The 16,025-nt window shown below is 47.9% G+C and overlaps 1 protein-coding gene across 1 annotated transcript; it reads left to right on the forward strand.

Annotated features, from left to right (window-relative positions):
• The first annotated feature begins 3,502 nt into the window (after positions 1-3,502).
• Positions 3,503-15,762, forward strand: PROKR2 (prokineticin receptor 2). The gene is made up of 3 exons (XM_003933222.3): positions 3,503-3,741; positions 5,844-6,309; positions 12,546-15,762. Exons 2-3 carry the CDS (start codon positions 5,852-5,854, stop codon positions 13,240-13,242), a joined length of 1,155 nt encoding a protein of 384 aa, XP_003933271.2. The 5' UTR covers positions 3,503-3,741; positions 5,844-5,851; the 3' UTR covers positions 13,243-15,762.
• The last annotated feature ends 263 nt before the right edge of the window (positions 15,763-16,025 follow it).

Consider the following 16,025-nt stretch of genomic DNA (forward strand, 5'->3'; position numbering starts at 1 on the left):
GGCAGGCACCTGTATTTCCAACTATTAGGGAGGCCAAGGCTAAAAGACTGCTTGAGTCTGGAAAGGCCAGGCTGCAGTGAGCTATAATCACACTAATGCACTCCAGTCTAGGTGACACAGGGAGACCCTGCCCCTGACAAAGAAAAAAGTAAAAATAAAAAAATAATTTGGGGGTCAAGCTCAGTGGCTCAAGGCTGTAGTCTCAGCTACTCAGGAGGCTGAAGTGGGAGGATCACTTGAGCCTAAGTTTGAGGCTACAGTGAGCTATGATTGTGCTACTGCACTCCAGCTTGGGTGACAGACTGAGACCCTGCCTCCAAAAAATAAATAAATAGCAAACGTAATTTAAAAAAATTATCTGAAAATCAGATTTACCTGACAAACCCTGAGCTCTCTCTCCCTTTATACACATACGGACACATATTCTGAGTAGTGACACATATTCCCTCTCCCATTTAGAAGAATCCCTAGATGTGGCTCTATCTGGCCATCTCAGGCTGACCCAACAATTCCACCCTCCCTATTCGGGAGTATCATTGAGAGATGTTATTCTGAGGTGGTGTTAACCTACTCCAATTTCCTGGCTTTATACGAGTGGAGTGGCTGCCATGCACTAGGATTTGTGGGGGAAGCAATAGAAACCATTCAGATTTAATACTGTCAAAATATTACACCTGTTAAATTTTTATTCTTCTTGTCTCCCAAGTGGATTCCAATATACAATCTTCTGGCCCTGTATCAAAGTATCCTTACCTCATCCATTTTTCTCATGTCCAGTTGTGTGTTGAAAACCCCTCCCCTGAGGCTCTGTAGCAACTCCAGTCTATAAGGCTTTTCTTTCCACCCCTTGGCCTCTTCCCCTCCCTAAGCACTTGTAGTTCAGCTAAGCGTTTCTCACCAGAAAGACTTCAGAGAGAAGTCTCTTTCAGAGATAAGGAGAAGAGACTGTGGGCTTGCAATTAGAGACACCTCTTTGACTAGAAGGAGAAGTCCGTTAATAATTTTCACCAAAGTCATCTGCACTTCCCCAGTTCTCGCCAGCTTTGTGAGCCCAAGTGGGGTTGTAAGTTACCTCCAAGTACCTAATGCAAAGTCTTCAGCCCCTCTCAAAATCCCACTCAACTGATCCAGTTTCTCTGGGTTCACACCCAGTTCAGTCTATGAACTCCAGCGGAAGTAGGGCTTTTGCCCACCTCTGGAAAGGAAGGCCCCTCTGCTGCCCTCCTGCAGCAGCTGTGAGAGTGATCGCCTGCCTGGAATTGCCTCTGCTCTCCTGGACTCACTGGCAGATGCAGTTCCAGGCACTTTCTACACCACACTGGGACACAACCTGAAAGGGAGGGAAATTCTGGCCCTGTTCATGGGAGGTGGGGTAGAAATTGATGGCTGAATGTCCAGTCTCCCTGTGCTACTGTGAGCAACCATGTGGCATGTTCCACACGGTCTGCAGGTCAACTGGAGGAGCCCCAGTGGCACCCTGCTTATTAGCATATAGTGTATGGGCCCTTCTCCCTTCTCTGTCTCACTTCCCCTCCACCTGTCTGGGAGTCTCCTGAAACCCAAACCAAGACAAATCCCAATAGCACTTTATTTTTCTTTCTCTCTCTTTCCTTCTTCCTTCCTTCCTTCCTTCCTTCCCTCCTTCTCTCTCTCTCTCTTTCTCTCTCTCTCTCTCTCTCTCAGTCTTGCTCTGTCACCAGCTGGAGTACAGTGGCACGATCTTGGCTCATTGCAACCTCCACATCGCGGGTTCAAGTGATTCTCCTGCCTCAGTCTCCCGAGCAACTGGGATTACAGGTGTGCGCCACCACGCCCTGCTAATTCTTTGTGTTTTTAGTAGAGATGGGGTTTCACCATGTTAGCCAGGATGGTTTCCATCTCCTGACCTCATGAGCCACCCGCCTCAGTCTCCCAGAGTGCTGAGATTACAGGCATGAGCCACCGCACCCGGCCTGTTGCACCATTTTCTAAGCATCCACTGTCTCCCTGGGGACGGCATGTCCATTCCCAGAAAAAGCTCCTACTCTGCCAAGGGTGGTCAGTATTTGGAGTTACTACAACGACATCTACAGGTCTCCAAATCTGTGTAGATGCAACCGTGCTTTAACTCATCTTAGAGGATTCCATGAAAGCACCAGCAGGCAGATGTTCCCAGGGGTCTGTCTGTTTGCCCCCATTGAATAGGGCAGGTGTGGTCCATGAGCAGAGAAGCCTCTAGCTGAAGTCGAAAAGCATGAGCTATGCCAAAGAATATGCCCAGGGCGTGTAACTGGCTACCTCATCATCTTCCTTGAGCAACAGAGCCTCTTTTGCCTCTGTCTCTGGAGTTTGCCCTGACCCTATAGAACACCTGCCCAATCGCAGCCCCTCCCCAGGAGGAAAGCAAACAGCTGGCTCTCCAGCCTTTGATCAGGCCCGAAGAGATGCTAAGAGGGGAGGAGAGTGGGGTCAGTTTCACTTAAGGTGGGAAAGTCTGAATCACAGAACGTCACAACCTAAAGAGATTCGAAGTTCATTCACCCACACATTTTTTAATTGGCAGTCCTGTGGACTGTGTTCAGTCTGAGACAAGTTCTCTTTAGCCAAAATAAAGATCTTGCTTTAACAAACCCAAAGAGTATTTTTTAAGTTCTCAAATTCCAGATTCCCTTGAAAAAAAAAAAAAAAAAAAAAAAAAGGGAAGCTCTGACATAGAGGAGTCTATATTCTGACCTGCCAATTATCCGCTGGCTGGGTGGCTGGGGTTTAACAATGGGGAACACCTTTTCAGACCTTCAGGATCCTGCCACAGGTCCAATCCTGTACACCCAGAGTCCTGAGCACCAGTCATTTGAATGGGCACTTCCTGTGTTTAACCAGGGAGATCGTGGGAGGAGTTAGAGCCTGTTAGAAGCAAAGTGGAGGGCTCCAGACTCTCGGGACAGATGGGCTGAGGCACTCCTGGGATATGGCCCTGGAATCTGATAGCAGTGGTCATCCCAAAGTTTGAGTGAGGACTACAGGAGCTTTGAGCAGGGCAAGCTGCCCCCATCCCCAGCTTCCTCCTGGGGGCCTCCTTCACCGCCATCGCCAAAAGGTCCACACTGCACTCGTCGGAGCCAGGCTTTCCTTGAAAGAGTCCCCTTGTAGTAGGCGCGGACGCTGGCACTGGGCACCTCCGGAAGACAGTACGCTCCGCTCCTGCGCCCGATACCCGGGTGCCGTGCCACGGCTAGCGGCAGAGGGCGGTGCTCGCTGTTCCCAAGCGCACGGTCGAAACCCGGCTACTGTGGTCCTATTCAGACTGTAGGCGAAGACGCTGAAATCCCTGAGGGGGTGGCCCCCGCCGCCTCGGGACCCGCGTCAGGGAGGCCAGAGCTACGGTGCCCGGCGCCCTGGATGCACCAGCCCGAGAGCACGCGGTGGGGTGCGGGAGCTGGGCACCCACCCTCGGCCTCGGTTCGGAGGCTGGCGGGGACCCCGGGGCGGAGTCGAGCGCGGGGAGGGGCTCACAGGTCGGCGCCACAGGAAAGAGCTGCGGGGGCGAGTGCCAACTCCAGCTGGAACCCAGAGACCGCGACGCGCCGAGGGAGCGCGCCAGGGCGAGGAAAAAAGAGGGACATTACCCACGCAGCGGCTCTGCAAGTGCAAGCCCCGGTCCTGGAGGCGAAAACCAAGCGGCCCGCCGGCACCCAGCCACCCTGTTACCCTCGATCCGGCTTCCGGGGCCGCAGAGCGCACAGAAAGGAGGCGCCGAAGCAGGTAAGGGCTCAGATCCGTGCAGTCCCGGGACTCCATCGGTGCGGTGGGGGAGTCGCTGGAAAAGGGCTTCCGACGCCTACTTTTTCCTCTGGGGCATTCTGGCTGCGTTGCCTCTCGCCACTCTCGAGATGTGTCGGGGCTGGCTCCAAGAAGGAGAGTTGGTTTTGGAGATACTGTACCCTCTGGGCCCTCTAGGACCGGGCAGGGGACGGTAAGCGGGGCCTGGGGTGTGCGGGCGCGGGCGGAGGGATCCAGCACGTAGCTGAGCTCTCGGGCGAGCTCTACATCGCCGGGGAGGGTGCAGGCAGAGGGGCACCTTCCTGAAAGGTGTGCAGAATAGCAAGCGTCCGTGGGGAAATTCCCGCGCACCGCATCCTCCACCCACCGCAGCCTTTGCTTCTGGAGCCTGAATTTGTGACTTGGTTCCTGCCCCTGCTAGGGCGTCGCCTCCAGACCTCGATCGTGCGGCCGCGTTGATGGGGCTGGAAGGGGGTTGCTGGAACGGGTTGCTCCCGGACGGGTAGTGCAATCTGTGAAAATGCGCCCGGGACCTATCCCAACCCGGGCGCGCGTCCTCTCCTCTTGGGTTAGGGGACTGGAAAGCCTACGAGGGGTAGGATTCCCGATTCTTGGTCCCTGGCTGAGCAGAAGCTGCGGGGATTGGGGTGTCGCATGAGACGGAGGGGCGACCTGGAGGGAAGGCACCTCCGGATGTGGATGCCACTGGGATTTGCACCTCACCTCTTGGAGGTGTTCACCTTGGGAAAGGAGCTAGCGGGCGCATCCCAGGTTAGCGTGTCTTTCACTGGAGTGCAGTTCCTGTCCCTCGGCGTTCTTCTGTTCTCGCAGGAGTGGACCAAATGCGTTGTCCATCTGGGTCTTCTCCTTGCTACGCAGCACCCCGCGGCGCCCACATATGAGGTCGTTTCCAGGTGTGCTGAGAGGTGAGGGGAAGGCCACTCACAGTTGGACAGCCAGGGCCCCTTTCTGTGGGTGTTGGGGTCTGGGTTCTTTTTCCAGCCCCTCGGTGCAGCCTTGCACCCTGGGGTGCCCTATCTCCTCCAGGCTCAGGGCTTCAGAGACTATTTTCCCTATTTTGAGATCTTGGTGACATAATTGGTGTCTTTCAGGCAGGGTTGACTCTGGGTGGAGAACTAGAGCCAAGTGAAGGAGGTCAAGGAGCAGATCCAAAGGAGTGGGAGTGGTGGGGGAAGGCGGACAGAGGATTTCTTTCTGGAGCTCATTCCCTAAGAACAGGGGAGCAAGAGGGGAATTCCACTCCCCCCCCCCCCCCCCGCCAATGCAGCCTCCTCCACCTACAGCATCCTGGTCATGCACTCAACAGATTCCTGTCCAGCCCACATTATGCACCAGGCACTGGACTGGGCAGCAAGAATTGGGTTTACAGGAAGATTAGGACTCGGAGAACATAAATCACTAGCCCAGGGTGACTCAGTCTGTCCATGTGAAAATGGACTTGATGATTTCCAAGTCTGTGGCTTGGTCAGTACAGAGGGAGTGATGTCCTGCTTTTGGAGAGAAGACCCTGCAGTGTCCTGGCCGTCCTGCTTCATTGTCCCTGGCCAACAGGTGCCACAACATTGCAACTGCTGTAGGAGCCGGGCCAGCACCTGGGAGCAGCCTTGGAAGAGTTCCAGAAGCCCCTGTAGGAGCTGATGCATGGGAAGCTGGAGGATGTGACTGGGCAGACAGAGAGGCCCTGGCCCCTGGGCAAAGGGCAAAGGTGCACGTTCTTCTTGAGAGTTTTAGAGAGTTTGATCCATCCTATGCTATCCTTCCCGGCAGCTGGGCAGCTATAGAAGGCTTCCCAGCTTACAAATCTATGGTCTCCTCTCCTAGCATCCTGGGTAGTTCCATCTGGGTAGGCAGTGGGTCTGGTTGGCCTATACCTGGGGAACTCGGGGAATGTGACCAGATATTCTCCTGCATGCTGTCCACTGGCTGTGCCTCCTTCCAGGATCCAGGATGGTGACTCAAGTCTCCCCAAGGATGTGGGCAGGGTGCTAGGCTCACCGACCCCGAGAGAGCAGGAGGTCTGCACCCCTACCCCTTGCACCTCCCTCACACCACTTTTCTTGCAGGCGTCACCATGGCAGTCCAGAATGGAAGCACCAGTTTTGCACCCAACTTTAATCCACCCCAAGACCATGCCTCCTCCCTCTCCTTCAACTTCAGTTATGGTGATTACGACCTCCCTATGGATGAGGATGAGGACATGACCAAGACCCGGACCTTCTTTGCAGCCAAGATTGTCATCGGCATTGCACTGGCAGGCATCATGCTGGTCTGTGGTGTCGGTAACTTTGTCTTTATCGCTGCCCTCACCCGCTATAAGAAGCTGCGCAACCTCACCAATCTGCTCATTGCCAACCTGGCCATCTCCGACTTCCTGGTGGCCATCATCTGCTGCCCCTTTGAGATGGACTACTATGTGGTCCGGCAGCTCTCTTGGGAGCATGGCCACGTGCTCTGTGCCTCTGTCAACTACCTGCGCACCGTCTCCCTCTACGTCTCCACCAATGCCTTGCTGGCCATCGCCATTGACAGGTGAGGATGGTGGGTGGGGTGAGTGATGGGGCTGAACCAGGCTGTCTCTTTCTTCACTTGGGCTCTGACAGGCTGGCATTGCTCCAGGTAGAAATGCTAACCAATCTATGGAGGGCAAAAGGAGGTCTTAATTCTCCAGGTGTATTCTTACTTCTCCAAATGTGAGCAAGACTGAGGCTGCTGAAAGGCCCATCTCTGAGCCATGCCCCCAGATACCACACTTGCTTCGATACAGGCATGCCAGATGACAGTATGTGGGATCAACAAAAAGGGAAAGCAGACAGGGCAGGCAGCTACTACCTAGAAGCCACATGAGTGTTAACAAGGGCAGCTTCCAGACAGGAAAACATGTACCAAGCTTTTCCTATAGCCACCATCCAGGTGGAGATGTAACATTTACATCACCTAGAGAATCTTCTCTGCTCCTCACCAGTCAATCCTCCCCACCAGGAAACCACTAATCTGACTTCTATCATTACAGTTCAGCTTCACCTGTTCTTAAAAAAGAAATCATACCGTATGTGCTCTTGCTTCTGGTAGACTTTGTTGCAGAGCTGATTTTAAAATGAGATAACAGGGTTCATTTATGCAAAACAGGAAAAGACATGCTTGCTTTTGCTTTTCTGTATATATTGGTGTGCTCATTTGCATACGTTTGCATAAGATATTCCAGAAGTCCTTGCTCTATTTTATTTTTTCCTTTCTTTTATGTATTTATTATTTTATTTTATTTTTGGCATTTATTCTTTTTAATTGACATGTAGTAATTGTATATACTTATGGGGTACAGAGTGATATTTTGATGCATGTATGCAAATGTGTAATGATCAATCAAGTTAATTAGCATATCCATCACCTCAAATGTTTATCATTTTTTTGTGTTGGAAACATTCAAAATCCACTCTTCTGGCTATTTGGAAATTATATAATGAATTGTGTTAGTTATATTCACCCTATAGTGCTGTAGAACACCAGAACTTATTCCTCCTCACCAGCCCTTGCTTTATTTTAAATTTATAAAGTAAAATACATAATAGAGGTTTATGACAAACCTTACACATGTTTTGTTTATGTGAACAGTTGCAGGCCAGCATGGGGCCATCACTGGCTCTGTTCAAGGAGACAATTGTCACCTTCTCTTGGTTTCTGTCCACCACTGTAAGCTGTGCTCATTTGGATGATCTACTTAGTCATCTTTTTTCCTTTCATCTTTTCAACTCTTCAGTTTTTCCCTTGCTTGTTCTCAGTGCTGTTCAGGTTTGTTCTCTTTAATCAACCACTTTAATATTTTTCATTTTGGTAATAAAATACACAGACAGGTGTAGGAGGCATCCTCCTTCCTTTGCATAACATAATTCCTGCAGGAAGAACAACTTTTTAACAACTCTGAGACTCCACCCCTGAAACAAGCCTTTATGAAATGTGTACCTATCAAACAACTGCACAAAATTATCCAGGGAAAATGGTGCAGAAGTATTATTTGATAGACAGTTACAAAGTCAGGCTGGGTGTGGTGGCTCACACCTGTAATCCCAGCACTGTGGGAGGCCAAGACAGGCAGATCACCTGAAGTCAGGAGTTTGAGACCAGCCTGGCCAACATGGTGAAACCCCGTCTCTACTAAAAATACAAAAATTAGCTGGGCATGGTGGTGAGTGCCTGTAATCCCAGCTACCTGGGAGGCTGAGGCAGGAGAATTGATTGAACCCAGGAGGCAAACGTTGCAGTGAGCCAAGGCTGTGTCATCGCACTCCAGTCTGGGTAACAAGAACAAAACTCCATCTCAAGAACAAAAAACAAACAAAAAAAAAAGACAGAAAGATACAACATCAGATTTCTGGGCTCCACCCCAGCTTCTTGAATGGGAAACCCTTGAACTGATGAAATATATATGTATGGGAGTTTAAAGTATTAACTCACATAATCACAAGGTCCCACAATAGGACATCTGCAGACTAAGGAGGAGAGCCAGTCCGAGTTCCAAAACTAAAGAACTTGGAGTCCAGTGTTGGAGGGCAGGAGGCATCCAGCATAGGAGAAAGATGTAGGCTGGGAGGCTAGGCTGAGGTCTCTTTTCACATTTTTCTGCCTGCTTATATTCTAGCTGAGCTGGCAGCTGATTAGATTATGACCACCCAGATTAAGGGGGGTCTGCCTTTCCCAGCCCACTGACTCCAGTGTTAATCTCCTTTGGCAATGCCCTCACAGACACACCCAGGATCAATACTTTGTATCCTTCAGTCCAATCAAGTTGGCACTCAGTATTAACCACCACAGAGAGTGAGTACTGTTCCCATCTCCCTTGTCCCATGGAAACCTTTGCCTTTATAATGCTGGTTTAATTTGGTTTCGTTTTTTGGAACATTGGAGTTTCTTGGAAGCAATCGCCTTGTTACGACAACATAGACAACAGAGTGGGTCCTTTTCTACCCCAAACCAACTCTGCCCCTAGTCAGCCTGCAGCTCCCTCAGCAGCTCCTCCATCCTCTCAGCCATCCAAGCAGGGAAAAGTTACCATCATCCTTACCCTTTTTCCCTGTCCTACCTCCACTCATCCCACCCCATGTGTTCAGACATGCAGCAAGTCCAGGCAGCTCACCCTCCAGCTTCATCTCTTAGAAGGTCATAGCTGGACCGTTGTAATACTCTACTAACCTGTCTTTTCACTCCTCAGGGGCTCCTGACTGTTCCCTGAAGTCTATACTTATTCATAGGAAGCATAGGAATGCCACCACTGATGGATCTTCCTAGACATTTCATTACTTACAAAATGTCTAGAAATCCAAGTGCTTACGGAATACATATCAAATCCTGAGCCTAGCATTCCAGGGCCCTTGTAATCTGATACCCATATTTAATTTGCTGTCTTTCTAAATTCATGCTATGTATGGAAATACTGATAGTATTTTCCAAAAGACAATTTGTTTTAAGCACAGTAACTATGTGTTCTATCTTTCTCCACAGTACCTAGCACAGGGACTTACACCTGTGTCTTAGCTTGAGTTACACCCAAATCAGACTCTAAGACAAAGATTTATGTGCAGGTGACAACCAAGAAGTACTTAAACAAGCTTTCACTGTGGGCAATTAGCACATATCCTGCTGAGGGACTCTTGGAGCCAGAGTAGACCACAGCTCTACAGAGAGTTCTTCCAGAGGTGGGAGGTATAAATATCCCAGCTCCCCATAAGTCATTGATGAGGGTTGCTCTGGAAATGCTGTACAGGTGGCAGGTGGTAGGACAGGGAGAAAGGGTAAGGATCCTCTTCTCCAATCAGCTTCTAAACTAATTGAAAAAAACACAGTAAAACGGTAAGAAAGATGAATAGCCAAACTCTCACCTTTGCCTGGATGATGCTGATTTTGGAGAAGGGGGCTTTTATCAGTGGGCAGAGTCAATCCCAGAATTAGATAGGCCTGTGTACCCTGACACAAGTAGGGTGGGAGAAGCACAGGTCTCTCTGTCCTGCTACACAGAAATATCAGAAGGGCCATCCAATGCTGTTTCCATATGCCACAGGCAGCTCCATCTAGAGAGGGCCCCAGAAGAGGTGCTATTTCAAGTCATAGAAATACTAGAAGGAAAGGATTGGCCTCAAGAAACATTCAAGCAGACAGATGAAAACAAAGACCTTGCAGAGATTCCTCTTGCCAATGAATGAGTCACAGGAAATGATTAGTTTAAGCAATGTGCAATAGCTTTCAACAGCCCTTATGTATGTTTACCTTCTCAGAACATGACCAAAAGCCTTAGAGATTGTCAGTGATGTTAATTATCCCCACTTCACAGACAAAGAAACTAAGTCCCCCAAGCATAAGTGATTTATCCACGTGCACAGTTTGACTCCAGGTACACAGCTGGAATCCAGGTCTTCTGAATAACTCCTAGGCCAATGTTATTGCTTTCTGATTTATTTGATGACAACTCTGAATTTTGGAACATCCTACAGTGAGGAAGATGTTATTGGAGGAAAAAGAATGAGAACTAGGAACTGACAACAGAATAAGGAGGAGTGTGGAAATTCCCTTTGGCATGGGTTATTGAAATACTTTTCATGATAAAGCCAGATTGAGAGAGAGCTTTTAAGTTCTGAATTAGTTCTGCCTATCTAAAGGCTTTGGACTCAGTATGGGAGGCAGAATAATGTCCCTCTCCCAAGGATAACCACATCCTAATCCCCAGAATCTGTCAACATGTTACATTACATGCCAAAGGGGAATTAAGGTAGCAGATGGAATTAAGGTTGCTAATCAGCTGATCTTAAAATACAGAAATTATACTGGCTTATCTGGGTGGGCCCAATGAAATCAGAAAGATCTTTAACTGTAGAAGAGGGAGGCAGAAGAGTCTGTGTCAGTCATACAATGAGAGAAATTTGATTGGCCCTTGCTGGCTTTGAACAGGGAAGAAGTCACCAGCCCTGGCATGCTGAAATCCCTAGTAAAGGCAACAAAAACATATTCTCCCCATCAGCACCTCCAGAAAGAAATGCTGCCTTGCCAACATCTTGATTTTAGCACGGTGAAAACTATGTCAAATTTTTTACCTCCAAAACTATAAGACAATACATTTGGGTTGTTTCAAGCCACTACATTTGTGGTAATTTGTTACAGCAGCAATAGAAGACTAATTCACTGAGTCATCACGGAAAGATAGGGATTGTGAGATGTCCCTGCCCCATCAAGAATGGGCCTGACCATTTGTTCCATTCTCCAGCCCCTGTGAGCCTTGTACCACGCAGGCAGGTCATGCAGGTTAATTTGGCAAGGCCAGGTCACATGCATGGGTGAAGAACCCCAGCAACCACTGTGCATATTGATATACCTAGCTAGGGTGCAGCCAGTGGTTGGGGGAGGATCCACCTTCATCCCAGATCTTCAGAAAGTCAAAAGTTGGGGAGAGTCATGCTGCTTTGGTATCTCCTCTAACGGAATTCAATGGATCAGAGCCACTAGCAGGCAGGGGGTACACAAGAGAAGATAAAACAACTTTGTGGCAGAAATATTGGCAGGGACAGGAAGAAATAACATGACAGAAGGCCTTCTTAGTCCAGTCAGAGACTTGGAAAGGGTGGCTAAAGGGTCACAAAGGAAAGGCAAGTGGGATAGAATTTCCTACAGGCAGCATCCGGCTCTTGTTCTCACCTGACTCAAGCTCCAGGTAGGAAGCACACGTTCATTTCTAGGGTTGATTTGTTTCCTCCCTGTCCTTCATGCCTCTTGTCTGCATCTACCTCATCCCAAAGCATTCTTCTCCTACCCCAACCATAAGATGCACAGAAATGATGCCAGGGCACCAAGTGTCTAAATAGGTGTCATTAGGTGTCCCTGGAAAGAAAGTATGCAGCCCACACAAATGAGCTCACTTCCCACAAAGGACTCCAGTTTCTCTCCCAGATAGTGTGGCTCATTGGAAAGAGCAAGAATTATGGTGTCAAGGTGACTTCACATACCTTCTCACTTGAGCACAAGATGGCCCAGGGAGGTAGGAGCATAAGCTTTGTATCAAGAGCCTGGATTCTGGTCCCTGCATGATGTAAGCTTGGACAAGGCGTTTACTTTTCATTAGAGTCCTTAGATTCCACCATAAGACCACCTTGAATCTCCTGCCTCTGAAATGCAGGATGACAGCTCATGGGAGGGGAAGCAAGTTCTTACCCATTGCCCTGAGAAGGTCCCCCACCTCTTTCTGTGGGGCACAAGCCTTTCCTTCATCTAAACCATGAGGTATTTGAAATGAAGAGCTTTGAGAGTATTATATGTTCTTGGGAAGAATGGCAAGATGGAAACCCAAGGTGGTATAATAGGATGCTTAAGAACAGTAACAGGCCACAAGTATTTATTGAATACCTACTATACACAAAGCATTTTACAAAAATTACTGCATTTAATGTTCACAGTAGCCCTGCAAAGTAGGTGTCCTCTTATCCCAGGTTGCATTTGAGGAAATGAAGCTCAGAGAGATTGGATAATTCATCCTAGACCCCAAAGCCAGTCCAGGGAAAAACCAGAATTTATTCAGCCTGTTTGACCCAAAGCCTGTGCTGTCTTCACCAAAATACTCCACTACTCCAAATGATATTGCTAAAATAAGATGAAGCTTGTTAAAGCTGGATAACAGGTACATGAGGACTCATTGCCCCACTATGTCTGCTTTAGTGTATGTTTAGGGTTAGTTAAAAACTAACGTTTCCAAGCATCCATTATTACTACTGTTGGCTTCCCTCCCCCACCAGGTATCTTGCCATCGTTCACCCCTTGAAACCAAGGATGAATTATCAAACGGCCTCCTTCCTGATCGCCTTGGTCTGGATGGTATCCATTCTCATTGCCATCCCATCAGCCTACTTTGCAACAGAAACCGTCCTCTTTATTGTCAAGAGCCAGGAGAAGATCTTCTGTGGCCAGATCTGGCCCGTGGATCAGCAGCTCTACTACAAGTCCTACTTCCTCTTCATCTTTGGTGTGGAGTTCGTGGGTCCTGTGGTCACCATGACCCTGTGCTACGCCAGGATTTCCCAGGAGCTCTGGTTCAAGGCAGTCCCTGGGTTCCAGACAGAGCAGATCCGTAAGCGGCTGCGCTGCCGCAGGAAGACAGTCCTGGTGCTCATGTGCATCCTCATGGCCTACGTGCTATGCTGGGCACCCTTCTATGGTTTCACCATCGTACGCGACTTCTTCCCCACCGTGTTCGTAAAGGAAAAGCACTACCTCACTGCCTTCTACGTGGTTGAGTGCATCGCCATGAGCAACAGCATGATCAACACCGTGTGCTTCGTGACGGTCAAGAACAACACCATGAAGTATTTCAAGAAGATGATGCTGCTGCACTGGCGTCCCTCCCAGCGGGGGAGCAAGTCCAGTGCCGACCTTGACCTTAAGACGAACGGGGTGCCTGCCACGGAAGAGGTGGACTGTATCAGGCTGAAGTGACCCACTGGTGTCACACAATTGAAAACCCCAGTCCAGTACTCAGAGCATTACCCACCATCAACGAAGTTCACAGGCTGCATGGGAAACGACATCTGTGCTCATGTCTCCCCAGTGCCCTCAAGAAGCTGAATGCTGCAAAGTCATAACATGCAATGAGACTAGACATGAACCACAACAGCTGACATTTACTGATATCTGCTCAACACCTGCTGTGTGCACAATCCCAGCAAGATTAGACATAAGGAGCAGCAACTGACATGGACTGAACATCGACTGTGTGCAAACTACACCAGTGAGATTAGACGGGGACAGTGGGAGCTGACATTTACTGACTACCTACTGTAATCAAAAACATTTGATTTGATTACAATCAAAGAACGTTAAAAAAAAAAAACAAAAAACAAAAAACAGAACAGAACAAAATGGCAGAAGCTATTGGAGTCCCCAAGCTATCTCCAGATATATAGATAGCTCATCCTCCACCTTCCCTAATTCTGTATCTTATCACTGCAGGAACCTCAAAAGGCTATAGTCTGAGCATGATGGCTCATGCCTATAACCCCAGCACTTTGGGGGCTGAGGAAGGTGGATCACTTGAGGTCAGGAGTTCAACCCAGTGTGGCCAACATGGTGAAACCCTGTCTCTACTAAAAATATAAAATTAGCCAGGCGTGGTGGCACATGCCTGTAATCCCACCTACTCGGCAGGCTGAGGCAGGAAAATAGCTTGAACCTGGGGGTCAGAGGTTGCAGTGAACCAAGATTGCTCCACTGTACTCCAGTCTGGGCAACAGAGAGAGACTCTGTCTCAGGAAGAAAGAAAAAAGGCTATAGAAGAAGGCCCTTAGACACAATGGAAATGTAAGAATAAGTTTATCAGTGCGGGGTTTTCAGCACCATGGGAGGAGTGTTAAAGCCATCACATTGAACTTTCCCACCCACCTCCTATTGCCTCCCAGGACATTCTCTAGGATTTTGCCTTCAAGAGAACAAACCTTATAGTCAAGCCAGCCTGATATGGTTACCCACAATGGTGTAATTTCAAAGGAAAGAACCTAAAGATCACTTTCCCACTGATGCTTGAAAGCTTACTTTATTTTGGTGGAGATGGGTAATCCTGAGGTGTCAGTTTTTGACACGTCAGTGCAAAAGATGTCAGGGGCTCTGGAGTCAGAGCGGAAGAGGATAGAGAAAAAAGTGGTGGTTGCCACTGGCAATGAACAAAATCTGAGTGGGTGTTTTGCTAAGGACTGAACCACTTTCTAGAGCACACCTTCTTTTACAAAAGGAATTCTACCTGGAATCTAAAGTCCTGGGTTCAGGTACTAACTCTAAGACTCATGTCCTAAACTTATGATGTTTTCTCTCTGTGTCTCAGTTTTGCTTTAATGAAATGGCAATGATGAAAATACTTGCTCTGCCTACCTTGCAGGACCATTGGGAGAGCCCATTGAGGTCATGATTTGTGAATGTGTTTTTCAACTGTGCGCATGATAAGAATGGAGAAGTGATATTGAACAGTTTATTTGGAGGGAGTTTATCTAGAAACCCCATCCACTGTGATTTATTAGAGAAATACTCCCACTTTTTCATCCCTGTTCTTTGGACTAAAGATCCTGAACTCTTCACAGTGTACTCTGTCTACAGTGAGACAAAAAGGAATCCCTGTTCTTAGTTATGATCAGGGAACTTTAAGCTCAGAGTCTCTGTGACCCCAAGACTCTCAGCATCCCTATGGTGGTCTTACAAGTGTTGACAGTCTTCCCTGCATGTCACAAAATAGCACCCTAGCACTGCATAAATATAACTTCTGAATCTGTTTGTATTATTATACATTTGTGGTGACTGTAGGTATACGTCCTCATTTCTTCCTGATTCATTGTGAAGCAGTAGCTATACAAATAGTACCTGGTTTGGGACTGATCCATCCTTATTTGGTCAATTCCTAATTTTGCGTAGAGAAGGAATTAGTTGCTTGTTTTTATCATTTGTTGGTTTCTCCAACTGAAGTTTCAATCAATATTTCTTTCTATCACCTCCCAGCAGACCCACCTTCAGCCCAATCATTGTACCCTCACAAAATGCAGGCCAGCACGGTGGTTCACGCCTGTAATCCCAGCACTTTGGGAGCCCAAGGTAGGTGGATCACCTGAGGCCAGAAGTTCAAGACCACCCTGGCCAACATGGCGAAACCCCAGCTCTACAAAAATACAAAAATTAGCCAGGTGTGGTGGTACATGCCTGTAGTCCCAGCTACTCGGAAGGCTGAGCTAGAAGAGTCAAGTGAACCCCAGAGGCGGAGGTTGCAGTGAACAGAGACGGTACCACTGCACTCCAGCCTGGGCAATAGAGCAAGACTCCATCTTAAAAGGAAAAGAAAGAAAATGCTGCATTGGAACCGAATCATTTCCTGAGTGTTAAAAAAAAAAAAAAAGAAAAAAAGAAAAAAGAAAATGCAAATGTACTGTAATATGCCTAAGCAAAATTATTTGTTAATTCTGATTTAGAAAAATTCTTACTTACTTGGCTTTGAAATGCATTGTGTAATTTTGTAATTACAGAATGCATTTCAAAGCCAAGCAAGTAAGAATTTTTGGTTGTCTACATTTCTATAAATATAATAATAATTGTGTTTTTATTTATTTTTCTATCCTGGCTTTCAGCCGAATCAGAAGATTCTTTAGGAATGGACCATGTCGAGTCTGCAGGATCCATCCCCCTTTTCCTTTTTGTCCTACAATATTCTTTTATTGCAATTTAACTGAAAAAACTTTTGTAAATAT

This window comes from Saimiri boliviensis, chromosome 9 (genome assembly GCF_048565385.1).
Source record: "Saimiri boliviensis isolate mSaiBol1 chromosome 9, mSaiBol1.pri, whole genome shotgun sequence".
Classification (NCBI taxonomy): domain Eukaryota; kingdom Metazoa; phylum Chordata; class Mammalia; order Primates; family Cebidae; genus Saimiri; species Saimiri boliviensis.

What these genes read in the sequence shown, in the direction of transcription:
- PROKR2 (XM_003933222.3), top strand. Translation starts at nt 5,852, where the DNA reads ATGGCAGTCCAGAATGGAAGCACCAGTTTTGCACCCAACTTTAATCCA. An exon ending in CTGGCCATCGCCATTGACAG is followed by an intron (nt 6,310 to 12,545) that starts GTGAGGATGGTG and finishes CTCCCCCACCAG; the next exon opens with GTATCTTGCCATCGTTCACC.